This window comes from Electrona antarctica, assembly GCF_951216825.1.
Source record: "Electrona antarctica genome assembly, chromosome: 15".
NCBI classification, from domain to species: Eukaryota; Metazoa; Chordata; class Actinopteri; order Myctophiformes; family Myctophidae; genus Electrona; species Electrona antarctica.
Window position 1 is genome coordinate 11,091,543 of NC_136796.1, and position 15,802 is coordinate 11,107,344.

Here is a 15,802-nt window from a genome sequence, read left to right on the forward strand (position 1 = left end):
AGATATATAAACAAACTGTTTCTATATCAAACTTTATGCATTCATTTCATGAATAGGCCTACTTTACTATACGTATTAAAAATTGACCCTCACCTCAAGTCAAACGTTGTAGAAAATAAGCTCTTTCGAGCGAGCCTCGAGGAAGGAAGATGATGCGATGGAGAAAGATGCAAGCAGATCTCTTTCAACTTAATTTGTCTAATTTAATATTTGTTTATGAGCTTAGGTGAGCCAAGTATAAGCTCTTTATGCGTTTCTTTTCTCACCTGCCCTTATTTAGCTATTTTTAATGATGTTACCCTTTTGTACTGTTTTTTTCTTTTTTAATTGTGCGCATAAAACTAAAAACTAAACTAAAAGATACGAGGATGCCGCCGAGCTGAGAGTCTCGCGAGAGAATGCATCCAAATCTCGTCCAAATGAATCAACCAGGAAGTGAATGGCGGAAATGTTTTGGGGTTTTTGCTGTAGTAGTAGTAGCAGAGCTACCTCACGCTTTGAGGTGAACATTCTGGATGATTATTCTGTTGCTCCGCGGAAATAAAGAAAGTCACGATCAAATACCAAGCAAATGCCCTTCTCTGACAATTTGAGCGACACGACGATGTTGTTATGAACGACAGCGGGCGAGATCTGTGGGCGAACAGCCAGCCAATCAGACAGCTGTGAGTGTACTACTGACAGCTTGACAGCTTTGCCCCCAGGTACGACACGTTTATATACACATTGCATTTTAGTAATTATGTTTATACATTATGTTATACGTTCACACGGACGATTTTACATAGCGTCGTCATCAGGGGGAATTATTACACACGCTGTAAATTACAGTAGACCAACGCAGCGAGGCTGGAGCTAAAGCATGCAGCATTGCATTCCCTCACATTGTACATTATGTGCATTGATTGAAGACTAAGATTCTGATGATAATATTGTTCATCTCTGAGAATCATGTACAAGTGTATTAGTGTAACCAAATGGACCAGTATGTGTGGCTGTGCCCTCTCTCAAGAGTTACAAATGGATAAATGAACATTAAGGATTTGTAAAAGTGTCCGACTCCTGGTTCCTCTTCACTACCAGTTGCACCTAAGAATATGCACTTTATAATCTACTACCTTTTCTCTCCAGACAGATGGCTCTGCCCCTCACCTAGCCGACAGGAAACGACACGACGACCCAGCCAAAATGTTCCACCTGTTCCACAAAACATCGTTCACAACCCTGATCGTAGGGGTGTTTGCGGTGTATGTGCTACACACCTGCTGGGTGATGTATGGGATCGTGTACACGAAACCCTGCGACACCCCCATGGGAGACAACTGCATCACGCCGTTCTTGGCAGGGAAACCTAAACTGCAGGTTGGTGCAACAGATTGGGGTGGGATTGGGTGGAGTGGTGGTGGGATACAATAGTAAAGTGATGGTCATTCAGTCAGTCTTTCTGTCAGCGTCTCATAGATTAATATTCTGTCTACCCGACTGATTTCCAATCCAGCATGTCTTCTGAACATGTTGCGCATTGAAAATGGCCTATCTACAAGCTCTCGATGCGCGGCAGCGCTTGTATGTAGATAAGGCAATTCCTGGTTATTATTTTAAGATTAAAGCATTTGAAGTGATCAAACTTAACATTATGTTCAGAAGATCTTCCATAAAACCCTAATGGTCTCGCCGTCTCGGGTATTTCATAAAAGCAAAGGTTAAAGCCTCAATCTGTGATGTCTTCAGTCTTCACCTGGTTGGCAGTATGTAAAACAGCAGGAACAATATCATTAAAACATCATCATTTTACATATTGTGTAATTTTTTTAAGAAACGGCTGGTATGCGGAGTCCTTTCACTGTTTCACACATCGCACATTAGGACTTGACAAAATCTTTGGGTCGTGATGTTATTTAGCTTTTATCCATGGTGTCTACTGTCTACAGTATATGGTCTGTCTAACTGGATGGTAGACAGCCTGGTATCAGGTTCACTGCTTGGCTGGTTGGATAGTGGGTTCGGGTTCTCTGTTTGCTCTGCCTGCCAGAGTCCAGTTGGAGATCCAGTCTGATATCATTTTGCCTTCTCTTCCTTCTAGCTGAGTATCTACAGTGCGACGCGTCCTAACGCTGATGGAGGGCACACTCTGCTTCACAAAGAGGAGAACTTTGACGTCAACAACCAATTTGAGCGGTGGGTGGGACTCGCCATGTTTGTCCAGTTGTTATTTTACTCACTTGTCATAATAGGCAAAATGTTGAATGTGTTAAAACTTGCCCTTTGCTGTGCCTATAGTACCCTAGAGATAATGGACCTTTTTGCTTCCCCATCCTCTGTGTGCCTGTCCCTCTATGCACCCCCTCACAGGATTGTCAACGTGTCTCTCCCAAAGAAGACGCGCAACAATGGCACTCTGTATGCATTAATATTTGTCCATCAAGCTGGCGCCACTCCATGGCATGATCCAAGACAGGTCCATCTGGTGGCTCAGCTCACTACATACATGGTCCCTAAGCTACAAGAAGTCTCTCTGATAGCTGGAGAAGAGACACAGGTAATAGTAGTAATGATACGTTAACATATTCACTCCATGGCAGGGGTGAAACAGTAAATGTATTATTACTTTTTATAGAAATATCTATTATTTCAATTAATTCTTTTATTTCTATTTTTCATTAAAAAATAATAATTTAAGTCCAACTGGGCGGCAAAAATGATTCGCAATATTTATTTTTTTATGCACTTCTCAATTTGATTAACCCAAAGAGTAATACATAGAATAATCGTTAATCGTCCATTGTTCCATCTATAGTCTGTTGGGGGGGAAAAAAGCTCATAATTAAAGTTTGGTAACACGGTACTAAACCTGACTGCTAAAATGTGCATGTGTCCATCTCTGAAGGATCAGAAAGAACCCGAGGGGAAAAAGGATCGTCAAGGCAAACCGGCTACAGGGGGGGCTTCCCCGTCGGACCACCCAGTCTCCCACTGGCGAACGCGCCTGACACTCAACATAGTCAGTGACCACTTCGTGTTTGATAGAGAATCCATGCCCAGCGACGTACACAGATACCTCAGAGTGTAAGATACCGCATTGTACACACACGTCTTAAAATGTAAGGTATATAGGCAGGTTACCCACAGAGTGATTTAACTATTCTAGTCTATGTTCAAGACATTCAATTATTTTTATTTGAAATCTAGGTAACATTGTACCCATTGTCAGAGTGCAGTTTCCATCATAAATTTCCATGGATCCTAAACGATACACAAGCCAAGTTCAAGTGTGACACAGAGCTTTTATAGATGTAAAAAAATTTAACATGGCAAGATATTGATACCATGAAGTCAGTACAGATGACCGATGAAGCTTTTTCATAAGTTAAGTAAGTGACAGCATTGTATATCTATATTCTCATTCTCAAACCAGCTATCTGCTTTTGAAAATGAATGTGGAAAAGTCAAGTAAATGATTTGTGTGTGTGCGTGTGTGTGTGTGTGTGTGTGTGTGTGTGTGTGTGTGTGTTAGGTTTCAGAATGGTAGAAAGATGGTGTATCTACCTCTGCTGTTTGTGGATGAGCTCAGCAACCGAGTCAAGGACCTAATAGTAAGTCCTCAACTTTAATCCTTGGACATTGTATGTGATTACTAGAACTGATTGAGCTACTGAATCAAACAGTTGGCTTAACTTGGCTATAAAGAAATCTTTAATCTTAAGAGGTTCAGATCGGGCCATTCCTAAATGAACAAAAACCTTTTGTCATGGCATAAGTATTTTAAGTATGGAACCATTAAGAGTATGGATCTAATAATGCATGTCACTGTAATAGTTTGGACTACTTGGATACTGCACTGGCAGCAATAAAAGCTACAAAATAGCCCAGTGTGCTGCAGTGTTGCTCAAGCCACAGTCAGGCTGCATAAATGAAAAAGGTTGCCAAATGACAAGTGGCACAGGGAACTGGTTGCGGAGCGGCAAGAAATAATTTATTTGTATAACTTTGATGGAACAGAGCAAGAGTTGTGGGGTGAGATTAGAGTGGAAAAACATGTTTGATGCTTCACTGCGTCATTGGAGTGCTGAAATAAAGTTGAGGCACTCAGTGACAAGTGTAGGGCATCAGTTTGTAGTTTCAAGTCGCTGGCTTCTGTTAACATTTTAGCCTATTGATTTGTCTCTGTTAGTGAGTGCAGCATCATAGTGAAAGTAATTGTTTTAAATTAGGTTTAGATAATTTGTTGATTAGTCATTCAATTGGATTAGTTGCCTACTTTTTCTTGTATTAATCTGTCTCTAGGAGATCAACGGCACCACTGTGGAGCTTCCTCTAACCATCTCCTACGACGCCATCTCTCTGGGCAGACTACGATTCTGGATACACATGCAAGATGCAGTCTTCTCGCTGCAACAGTTTGGTACGAGAGAGACATGGACTACATGAACGCAAGGACATACCCTGTGGAGAAGCACATACATAGACACGCAGACAAGTGCACATACAGCGAGGCTATTCCTAGATTCCCACACATTTGCCTGTGTGGTGCCATGTATTTTTTTGCTGGGCAAGTTTAATTATATGATGCTGTTATGAAGGATGCAGGAACTGGGCTACAGTATGGAAGGGTGGGGTGAGGGCAAAAAAGTGTGAAGGGGTTGGAGTCAGCTGAACGGAGAAAATCTGTCTGTATTCCAGGCTACAGATCTACTACTAATAGATGGACATTTTTCTAAAGCACTTCTGGGACTTCAATTCAAAGGGCTTTATTGGCATGAGAAAACATACGTTTACATTGCCAAAGCAGAAAGCACAATACAACAATGGGACTTACTAGATGTCTTCACTGTGGGGTACACGTACAGTATGTCACTCTGTTGTATGTCCACCTGTGTACAACTATACGTATGTCAATCATTTCAGGTTTCACAGAGAAAGATGCAGATGAGATTAAAGGAATCTTTGTGGACACCAATCTCTACTTCCTGGCTCTAACGTTCTTCGTCGCAGCCTTCCATGTGAGTTGAACTTACCTGAGATCAGATTCTAAAATTGTCTTCTAAATCCTGACAGTTTTCTGAAAAATCTATGTTTCTATGTCTGTGGTTCACTCGGTGGCGCACTATGAGCTTGTAGATCTGCTATTTTTCAATAGCTAAAGCATGACATGATGCTAACACTAAAAGGGGTTCCCGCCCAAAATGGGTTAACCACCTGAATCCTAGCATCCTCATTCTGGGAAGGGGAAAACATTCACCGAAAACAGATTTGGTGTAGAGAGAAAGAAATGCGCGAAGTACAGATCCATCTGGCCCTAGTCAACTAAACATTAGTACCCTAGTCCACTAAGCATTAGTTTCCTAGGTATAGAGGGTTTATGTGGTTAACTTGTCAAGGTTGGACTGCAGGAGAGCAGACGTGACTAGAAACAAGCTCAAATTGAATACAAATAATCGTTGCAGAGATAAATCGGTTATTTTTAGCTCACGCCTTAAAAACCAGAACTTATTGTGATTAATCGCCCTGCAGAAGCATCACTCGGTCTAACTTCCACTCACTTCTGCCCTCTTTTTGGCTGCCTTTCATGTGAGTGGAATCAGTAAGAGATTTCAAACGGCAGATCAAGGAAAAATAAACATTACTGAATGTATTATTTTGTGGTGTATTCACATTTTGACTAAAACGTATCTTCATGTACAGTACACACATGCTCACATGCTCCTAGAAATTAACCATTGCTGTGAAATAGTCACTTGTAATTACTATCTTAACTTAACTGCCTACCTCTCCCCCTCTTTTCATACTTTTTATTTAGCTCCTCTTTGATTTCCTGGCTTTTAAAAATGACATCAGCTTTTGGAAGCAGAAGAAAAGCATGGTGGGAATGTCCAGCAAAGCAGGTGGGTTTGTCCTAACAAACATTAAATGCCATTGACGATGAATGGAGAATTTACGTCATGTGTAGATGAGCAAATCAGTATTTTTGTCCTACACAGATTAAGTTCCCATTGTCAATGAATGGAGAATTTATGTAATATGTAGATGAGCAAATCGGTATTTTTGTCCTACACAGATTAAGTTCCCATTGACAATGAATGGATGATGTACGATGATAAGATCACACATGTGTGATCTTTAATGGGGGAATAATATTATTAAAAAGAAGCTGGGGCTCGCAATTTCTTTTTTCTGCCTGCCTGTCGCTGAATAAAAGTTTGGAGCGTCTAAAAGTGAGTTGTGAGCCCCAGCTTCTTTTTATGTTGACCGTCTTTTACAGTTTTGGCTCAGCACCAATGGAGGATGTGCGTTACATAACATATCTTACTACTCTGGAATAATAATATTAGTCACTCTGAGGGTACCGTTTTCCCACAGAGCATTTCTGTTCTTTAACCCATTTAGGCCTGACGTCGGAATAAAAAAAACGTTCGCTCTGAAAGAATATATACCTATTCAAAGATTTGTGCCGCATTTTTACGATTTTTCAAAAATAGCAGACCTACAAGTTCATAGCGCGCCACTCGGTGGCGCGCTATGAGCTTGTAGATCTGCTATTTTTCAATAGCTAAAGTATAACAGAATGCTTGAAACACCAAAAGGGGTTCCCGCCCAAAATGGGTTATCAGCATAGACCTACTTTCATAGTGCATAGTTACACACACTTCCCCATGGCTACCGTGTGTTCCAGTTAGGACTGAATTTATTCAATATCATATTCCATGCTCACACTTCTGCTATGTCAGTAGGCTCACAGTTATGACATGACCTTTAATGTTCTCTCTTCTCTCTCACGCTGATGCAGTCTTGTGGCGATGTTTCAGTACCATAGTGATATTTTTTTACTTGTTGGATGAGCAGACCAGCCTACTAGTCCTTATCCCTGCTGGCGTTGGCTCCATCATTGAAGTAAATACACACACACACACTCCAAGATAATGGCATACTATGGTGGGGGGTGGGGTTCTGGAATGCATACATTTCTTGGAAAATAAATAAAATGCATTTCCTTCATTTGATGCTACTTAAAGGACCACTTCACCACTTTTCAACCTATCTTCATATAATAGGTCCTCACTAATAATCATGATAAAATGGCACGATTTTTTTCTACTCGGTCTGTGTCTCATAGGAGGGCTGTGGGCAGTTTAGAAACCGTCTTCCAGTGACATCATCATTAGGCAGATTATTTTTGAAACAAGATTTTTTTTACAAAAATGTTTAGATTTTCATTATCGTGAGAACGATGGCTTCCATTTTCGCATTGCAACTTTTCAGGACTAGCAATCCTGCAGTTTCTATTAGTTCCCCATCGATGATGTCACTGGAAGACGGTTTCTGAACTGCCCACAGCCCTCCTATGAGACACAGACCGAGTAGGGAAAAAAAGCGCCATTTTTTCATGATTATTAGTGAGGACCTATTATATGAAGATAGGTTGAAAAGTGGTGAAGTGGTCCTTTAAAGATATAAAACAATCAAAATTATTGGGGGGGGGGGTTCCTTAATGTTAATCTGAGTGTGATTCTGTGGTTTGTGAATGATCCTGCCAGGTGTGGAAGGTGAAGAAGGCCTTAAAGATTCAATTGTATTGGAAGGACGGAAAACCTACATTTGTGGTAGGTTCAAAATCCCAACAAAAATACACACTTTTCTTATAAAACCACAACGTGTAATACTTTAAAAGAAAATTGGCATGGAAAAACGTCCATGCTGGAATTTTTATTTGGGAAAAGAGAGAGGCATGATTTCTCCCATTATGGCTGTTGTTTTTGTAAATCCTGCACAATAAATTAATTGTAACCTATAAAACCCTATATTCTCTACGATGATCTGACCCGTTTTCTTTTTCCTCCAATGTCAACAGTTTGGGAAGTTGGATGAATCGGAGAGGAGAACGGGGCAGTTTGATACTCTGGTGAGACATGCACAGTGTATACAGGAACACAATGTACACTGCAATACTGTATAATACTACACATAAGAGAAAATGTATGCTGCAATACGAATACGAGACTGCTCGCCCCTTTACCAACTCGCCCCGGGCGTACAGCCCGGCCTGGTATTCCTAAAGTAATCTAAGTAAATTATGCTTAAACGGTTAAACCTAACCTTATTCCTAACCTCAACCTCAGTAAAACGATGCCTAAACCTAACCCTATTCCTAAACTTAACCCCAGTAAAACTATGCCTAACCCTAAACTTATTTATAACCTTATTCTCAGTAAAACAAAATAAAGAATACAAGAACCGCCGCACCGAGCTGTCGGCGGAAAAGATCTGGGGCGAGATGGAATTGGGGCGACCTGACCTGTTACCCTGTATACTATACAAATAAGAGAAACTGTACAAATGAAGGTGATGCTTATGCCTAATCAAGATTTGATTTGGTTGCGACGTGAGCTTTTAGATCTGCTATTTTCTGTGTGCAATGTTCATTCAAAGCCAAGTATAAAACAAGCGTTCTACTCCGTTGCACAGCGGTGTCTATGTGTTGCGTTGTTGGCTTGGTGTAAACTACTTAGCCTGTGTAATGTATACAGTTGGAGGCCATCGATATTGTCCTTTTCTTTTTGCTGAGGTTTGCGTGATCTGCGCAAAAGGACAGTTAACCCATTTTGGGTGGGAACCCCTTTGTGTTTTAAACATTATGTTATAATTTAGCTATTGAAAAATAGCAGATCTACAAGCTCATAGCGCGCCACCGAGTGGCGCGCTACGAGCTTGTAGGTCTGCTATTTTTGAAAAATCGTGAAAATATTTATTTCAGAAAACTGGAGGATTTAGAAGGATTTTTTTAAAATTTTGAGGTCAGGCCTAAATGGGTCAAATGATAAGGGACAATATCGGTGGCACCCAACTGTATATGTCACCTAGAGATAGACTCTGAACAAGCCGGGACTCAATTTGCTTTCTGTCTCCCTCTAGGCCATGAAGTACCTATCCTATCTACTCTACCCACTGTGTATTGGAGGGGCTGTGTATGCACTTGTATACCTACGATACAGGAGGTATATGATGATGATGATGATAATAATGATGGCATTGCATGTGTGACACTACAAACTGCTGTGCAATGACATGGCATGCTGCGAGGCTGAAAAAGACTGCACTCTTCCAAGTAGTGAATGCAATTTCACAGCTGCATCTCTGGGACTCACACTTTAAATGACTCTCTCTCTCTCTCTCTCTCTCTCCCTCTCAGTTGGTACTCGTGGTTGGTCAACAGCTTGGTCAATGGTAAGCCGTTTTCTGCTCCATTTAAAAAGTGAAAGGAATCTAAATTGGGATGGAGCTCGTTAATCTTTATCGATAACGAGCACCTCATCGATCGGCTTATCGAGATGGTTTCTTATCGAGCCCACTATCGAGCATTTTCTATTTTGTGGAAAGACGGGAGACAATAAATTGTGAACAGAACCAGTATCATTTACTAGGGCCTACAAATACAGTACTTTTCTAACAGACGGAAGGCAATTGACCTTTTTTACCAATAAAATAATATTAGAGATACTGTTAACTGGTTAATATATGTACCGTCACTTTAAAAGCATCATTTTGTTTCCCCGGACAGTGCTGGTTGGCAGGTATCAATACACTTTTAGACAGACATGTTTGTGCCAGCATTGGTGATTAGATTTATTTTTTGATCGCCTCTTGTCTGTCTTGATTGTTTAAACATGACGTCATGGGCCGTTATGCTCGATAACAGACTTGATATGCCCAAAGCGTATTGATAACGGGTACTCGATAAGCTTGTTATCAGATCTTTGGGGTATTGGTTATAGAGCTCCATCCCTATCTCTAAATGCAAACAATCATATCACTTGAAATTGGGAAGACATATACAGCTATTAACCTTTAGTAGTAGTTAATTTTGACTGATACATTTCGGCGTTCAGATTCATTTTCATGTCAATAATTATCTCCTCTTGGTTGTTCCAGGTGTGTATGCCTTTGGCTTCCTATTCATGCTTCCCCAACTGTTTGTCAACTACAAGGTGAGTTCAAGGCATATATGACTTCTGGTAGTTAGCTAAATTGCCTTACTGTGTATATTTGTTGATCTGTTTGAAACGATGTCAAGTTAACAGTGAACATGAATGTATGTAAATGATGCACGAATTCAAAGGGGATCTAAAGTCGGTTTTAAAAATCACGTAAGTTAGATGCTCCTGGACGGAGCCAGGAACGCTAAACAACTTTGTGCCAAAGTGGTATTTGTTTCTACTATAAATTCGTTTTTTGTTTTTAATTATACAGCATTTGTATTTGTTTATTTATTTATGGCAGCAGTATATTTAATTAGGTATTTTCAGTCTATTCCTAACTTGTTTGCTTACAACCCTCAACAGCTGAAATCTATAGCCCACCTGCCCTGGAAGGCCTTTATGTATAAGGTAATAACTGATAATTAGTTAACGATTCATGGAATGATTCATTTATGGCTGTCCCTGAGCACGTAAACAGAGTTATTGATAGATTGTGCTATTGATTATTTACAGGCATTCAATACCTTCATCGACGACGTGTTTGCCTTCGTCATCACCATGCCAACCTCCCACAGACTGGCCTGTTTCAGAGACGATGTGGTCTTTCTCATTTACCTCTACCAGAGATGGTACACACACACACACACACACAACACACACCAATAATACACATACAATGTAGTCTTGCAAGCCAGACTGTTGTCTCCCACAATTTTTGAATGCTTCTGTCATACAATCTGGAGCACGGAAGCTCTGAAATTGATCAAGTGATAAAGCAGATGTGACGACTCATCCCTGCTTCAGTTTTGTCTTTACAGCCACACAAATTTGTCTCAATATAAATCAAAATCATCTAAGCATAATTATATAGCTAGCAGAAATGGAAATGATATGTTAAAATATATTTTGGTGAACGGAAATGACAAACTGTCTCGGCTTTCGGAATAGAAATGTAACTCTTGCTGTTATTTCAGTTCTGTACTAAAGGCTACTTTCTCTGTCTCCCTCTGCCCTTCTGTCTCTTCCGTTGGCTCTCCTCAGGCTCTATCCCGTGGACAAGACGAGAGTAAACGAATATGGGGTTTCTTACGACGAGGAGCCAAAGGAAGGAAAAGCTCACAAAGAATAGGATATCGTGATCTCAGTCTGTCTGGGATGTACCTGTCAGGTCTGGCATCTATTATTCTGTTCTGAGAATTCAGACCTACTTACAAAAGAAATGTCACGGGTATCTGGTCAGTTAGCTGGCTGTGAGTGGACCAGGTGTATTAATGTTTTTAGATATGTCCAGTTGTGAAAAGCATGAGAAAGTATGTGTGTGTGTTGGACTGGACTCAATCTAAGAGGTGACCATTTCTATACTGACATCTTTGGGGCCACTGTAGAAACTTTTTTTCCCCCTTCTTTTTGACAGTACTGGAGGGCAATCAGATCTCTGCCTACGTCTGGCATGTCTGGTTACATCAAAATTATATGAATGGGCTAAAACTGTGGAGAAAAAAATAAGAAATGTGATAAATGTCAGAATCGCAGAACTATTGCAAAGACTTTAGGGTGGTCATTCATATGGGGACGGTATCTGTGAGCCACGGGGCACAGCGTAGGTTTGCTAATGCTGGTTTCCGTCTAATTTAAATTAACCCAGATGAATCTGTATGAGGAGACCTCTCTGTCTATGTGCGTCTACTGGAGGGTGGTCTGTAAAAGAACACTAGATTTGGATGGCTGTGGACTAATTGGATGAATGACTAGATGCCTATCCTTTGATTAAATTGATATTTCACAGTTGAAACATCTATACCTCCACACAGTACCTCCTCAAACCATACCTTTTTATTTTCTCCAGCTCACTATCTCACTTTTACATTAAGCAGTGAATAAATGAATTGTATTAAATTAGGTAAAATAATGCATTTCTTAATGCGTGAAATCCTGGAAACAAAGAACTGATATTAACTGGATCTATTTTGAGTGGTTTAAAACAGACCAGAGTACATTTTGTACATAGACTTTGTGGCATGACTTTCAGCTGGAACTTGGAAGTAATTTATTTCTAGTTGAATGTACTGCATAATAAATGTACCATAATATTGTATGGGAACAGTGTGAAAGTGAAGGATAGTAGGGCTGCTACTACTAATGAACAAACATTACCATGCATGTAGTTATCAGAAACGTCAGCTGTACGACTTAACAATTTATTTAAAAATCTAGCCTCAAGCCCATTTATTGTTGGAAAGGAACGAACAAAAGTCCTGAATTGAAACGGGAACAAGTCCCAGTTTGTCTCCATAATGCTTGCCTTATCTGCCCGAAAAAATCAAATCAAATCTCATTGCCAATTATACTATATCAGCAGTGTCTACCAAGCGCCAAAATATTGGCCCTCTCTGGTCAGGTCATTATTTCCACAATTAGATGTTCAATGCATCAAAGAGAAGCATCTAAGTAGGAGTAAGGATTATGATCATTTTGGGGGAAATGGGGCTTCCTTCCACTGAGTTTGCAGATGGAATTAGTCTGACAAAGCACGTCCGCTCGCTATCAGATCAACATTGAACACTCGACTAAAGTGTACGTACGGTTACAAAATGCATTGTCAAAATTATTTCCATTTTCCAAAATTGTGACCCTGAACATCAATGACTTTTTTTTTTGTCATTGGAAATTAATTCATGGAGCAATCATTCCAAGAACTGCAAGTGGTCCTTTGTCTCTACAAAGTTAATGGGGGGCTAAAGAGCAGCATGGACATTTTGACTATAAATGTTATATTCAGTACTGTTATATGTTAATATTGCTACACAGTATGAAAAGCTAGAGCAACAGATGACTGCCTTGAGGCTAGTTTATACAATGACTCTTTCAGTAAGTGTCGCTTGACAACGATGACTTATTTTCAACTGACACTGACGCATCTGCCCCTTTTTCCCTGTATAGATTTGCCTTTAAAATGCTTAATAATGTCTTTGAAATCAACACTGGCACGGTGCATGAGATCAACAGCACAGATGCGTTCCCATGGCAAAGAAATAATTTGTCTGAACTTTACAGATGCTGTTGTTGTCTCCTGCACTGTTGACACAATGAAATGCACCATTGTACAGTACACCACTGTCCCTTGATCATATTCATTCTAGTTCTGTAGTTTTACCTGTTTTAGTATTCTCGCCCAGGGGGCCAAGATTACATTTGTGCCAAATGTGAGAATGATTCCTTGATTCAGCCGTTTTCTAATTACGCTCTGGAATATGATGAGTTATGTTTCTCTTTTGTTCAATTATGGATATATCTGATGATGTCTGTTTTTAATATACTTGACAAGAGAAAGTATTATGTCTGGATTCATGTGACTTTATTTTATTTTTTACACTTGCACAGAAGTAATTTTGTTTTGCAACAAGGTTTATAATCCTGTGTAGTTCTAAACTACATGCAGCCAAAACGAACTGGCCTGAGGGGGTAGTTCAGTTCATCTGGACTCCTGTACATTGTTTGTTTTGAAATGTTTGGGTTTTTTCTCACTGAAAATGTCTTTGATGACGATGAAATAAAGGTCAAATGGTTATGTCTGCATTCCAGTTTTGTTTTTAATGTGAGACCTGATTAAGCCAAGAAAGCCCTTCCTTTAGTTGAATAAGGTCTGCTGGTGATGAAATAGATCAAATCTGTTGCATTCGTGGAGCACTCGACTAACTTAAATGTAATGATGGTCTGGTAAAGTCAATTCTTATTGCCACTGTAGAAACAAGGTTTGTGTTTTAAAAGAGCCTGTGAGAGGGCATTACGTCACTGGGGTTATCAATTCACACCACCAATGATGTATTATTTAGCTCTCCAGAAAGAATGTGTTCCTGAGTCAGACAACCATTGTTACTATAATTGCAACAATTTTGAAGTTAACCCCCCCCCACACACACACACACTGTCACACTGTTTATTTAATTATCTGAGAAACCATGATGTTTTCTTGTGGTTGGTGATTGACATGTTTTCTTTTTTTCATCTTTATCTTATTCTTGTTCACGGACTAGTTAAATAATGTCCCCACGCATGCAGTGTGTCTACTACAGGGGTTCTCAACACGTGGGTCGCAAATTATTTTGGGGAGTCCCCATATTATTATTTTTGTGCAACTAAATGGAAATGAAGAGTTTACATAGTACATGTATAAACTTTCCTTAATGATTATATCTGGTTTCAGTATTCATTTATGATATATTTTCTCTAATATTAAGGTTATTTTTGCAGTCAGTTTGTATTGGGGTGCGGGGGGAGACATGGCGTTGAGAACCCCTGGTCTACTACACACTATTAAAGTAATGTTATAACATGGAATCAATGTAAATCTAAATGTGGTTAATGTGGACTTTATTTTTTATTTTTAAAGAAAAAGGCCAGCAGGTGGCAATATACTCCCATGTCAAGGTTGTGTTGTGCCTCTGCATATTTCAGGCTTGATTAAATAGAGAGTTTTGCATGAAAAACACTCCTTGGGCTAAAAACGACCATCATAAATGTGATGAGGTCAGCACAAGTGGCTATTTTGTGCAAAACGAATCCTGAATAACCCCTAGTTTGACACGTCACATGCTACTTAAAGCATAATGAAATTTAGAAAATATTGGCATATAATAAGTTATCAATAGGGCCATCTTGGATTAAGGCAAATTTAGGGTATTAGCAGTGAGCAGATCAGGGTATATTTTTTATCCTGGCTAGTAGACCTAATGTCCTGTCAGAATCAGTTGAGAAACAAAATAATCCAATTTTTTTACTTTGATTACCGGACTAATAACCACTTAAACCCTACAGTACTGTATACTTTCTTGACTAGGGTTCTATACACCAAATATCTTCACTCAACAGTAAATGTGTCAGGTTCCCAGTTCCCTCATGAAAATAAAATAAAATATTTTATTTTTATATCATTTTTATCCCATGATTTTGTAACCCATTTTTCACCCCTGTGTCAATTATCTAATGTGATCCTGGGCTCTACAGACCCTCCGCCAACCTAGTCCCCATATATGGGGGACATGGGGAGAGCAACGGACTTGAACTCATGCTTCCTTCATGCCTGAGTGTCCAAGTTGCTCCTTTGCACCTGACATGGGGGGAGTTTCCCTGGTTGGACGTAGCACATGGAGGGAGCACGTTATTCCAACCAGTTCCTTTCCCCTCCATCAGGCGCCCCGGCTGACAAGGGGGAGGCAGTTTAGAGACCAGGATTACTGCATGTTTTTTGTGAGGGTACCTACTACCTACCCTAGGGGACACGGGGAGAACATGCAAACTCCACACAGAAGGGTCCTGTAATTTATTAAAGGTCCTTGAAATAATATTTGGATATGCATTATTTTTTTAATGGAATTATAGGCTATACCATTCTATATTCCATGCTGTATTTTTGTTACAATTCCAGTCTTTGGGCATTGCACATAGGAGTAAGTGGTGACTCATTGCGCTGAATAATTATAAGCCTGGTAATTGGGTTCAATATTGCTTTGTAAGCTTATTTTTTTGCAGATTGTTATTATGACAAGGCCAGAATAGGGTCGCTAGGTTCATGTGGTTAAAGCTATCCTTAGAAGAGCTTGTGCTAAAACATGTCCACCAAATAAAAATGTCTCCTATTCAGTCTTTTATAGTGGGCATCTGCCATCTGCTAAATTTCTCTTTAAAAAGTAGTGAAAGTGCTTGTTTATCCTGTATCCTGTATGTTGTCTCTGTTTACAAAAGACAGCGAGACAGCTGTTAGTACACTCCATAGCAATGATTATCAGAATATATAGCTTAACACTGAAGCATGCACTCAGTTCTAAAAAAGG

The 15,802-nt window shown here is 39.8% G+C and overlaps 1 protein-coding gene and 1 long non-coding RNA gene across 4 annotated transcripts in view; both read left to right on the forward strand.

The window, feature by feature from the left end:
• The window catches only part of LOC306938753, a 101,890-nt gene extending 88,343 nt beyond the window's left edge, over window positions 1-13,547 (forward strand). Inside the window, exon 2 of the long non-coding RNA XR_013791758.1 lies at window positions 11,635-13,547. This is a non-coding gene — a long non-coding RNA (uncharacterized lncRNA). The remainder of the gene's footprint in view (window positions 1-11,634) is intronic.
• Window positions 386-13,547, forward strand: clptm1l (CLPTM1 like). 3 transcript variants are annotated; one of them, XR_013791757.1, is made up of 19 exons: window positions 386-704; window positions 1,132-1,362; window positions 2,084-2,178; window positions 2,353-2,539; window positions 2,888-3,066; window positions 3,515-3,593; window positions 4,285-4,402; window positions 4,906-5,000; window positions 5,798-5,882; window positions 6,785-6,888; window positions 7,533-7,598; window positions 7,847-7,897; window positions 8,908-8,990; window positions 9,185-9,219; window positions 9,925-9,980; window positions 10,335-10,379; window positions 10,485-10,600; window positions 11,013-11,384; window positions 11,525-13,547. XR_013791757.1 is itself a non-coding variant. In XM_079523041.1 (18 exons), exons 2-18 carry the CDS (start codon window positions 1,189-1,191, stop codon window positions 11,098-11,100), a joined length of 1,656 nt encoding a protein of 551 aa, XP_079379167.1. In that variant the 5' UTR covers window positions 386-704; window positions 1,132-1,188; the 3' UTR covers window positions 11,101-13,547. The 3 variants fall into 3 exon arrangements, 2 of the variants coding, with proteins under 2 accessions (XP_079379167.1, XP_079379168.1); XM_079523041.1 differs by having other exon boundaries at window positions 11,013-13,547; XM_079523042.1 differs by having other exon boundaries at window positions 1,136-1,362; window positions 11,013-13,547.
• Window positions 13,548-15,802: the final 2,255 nt, after the last annotated feature.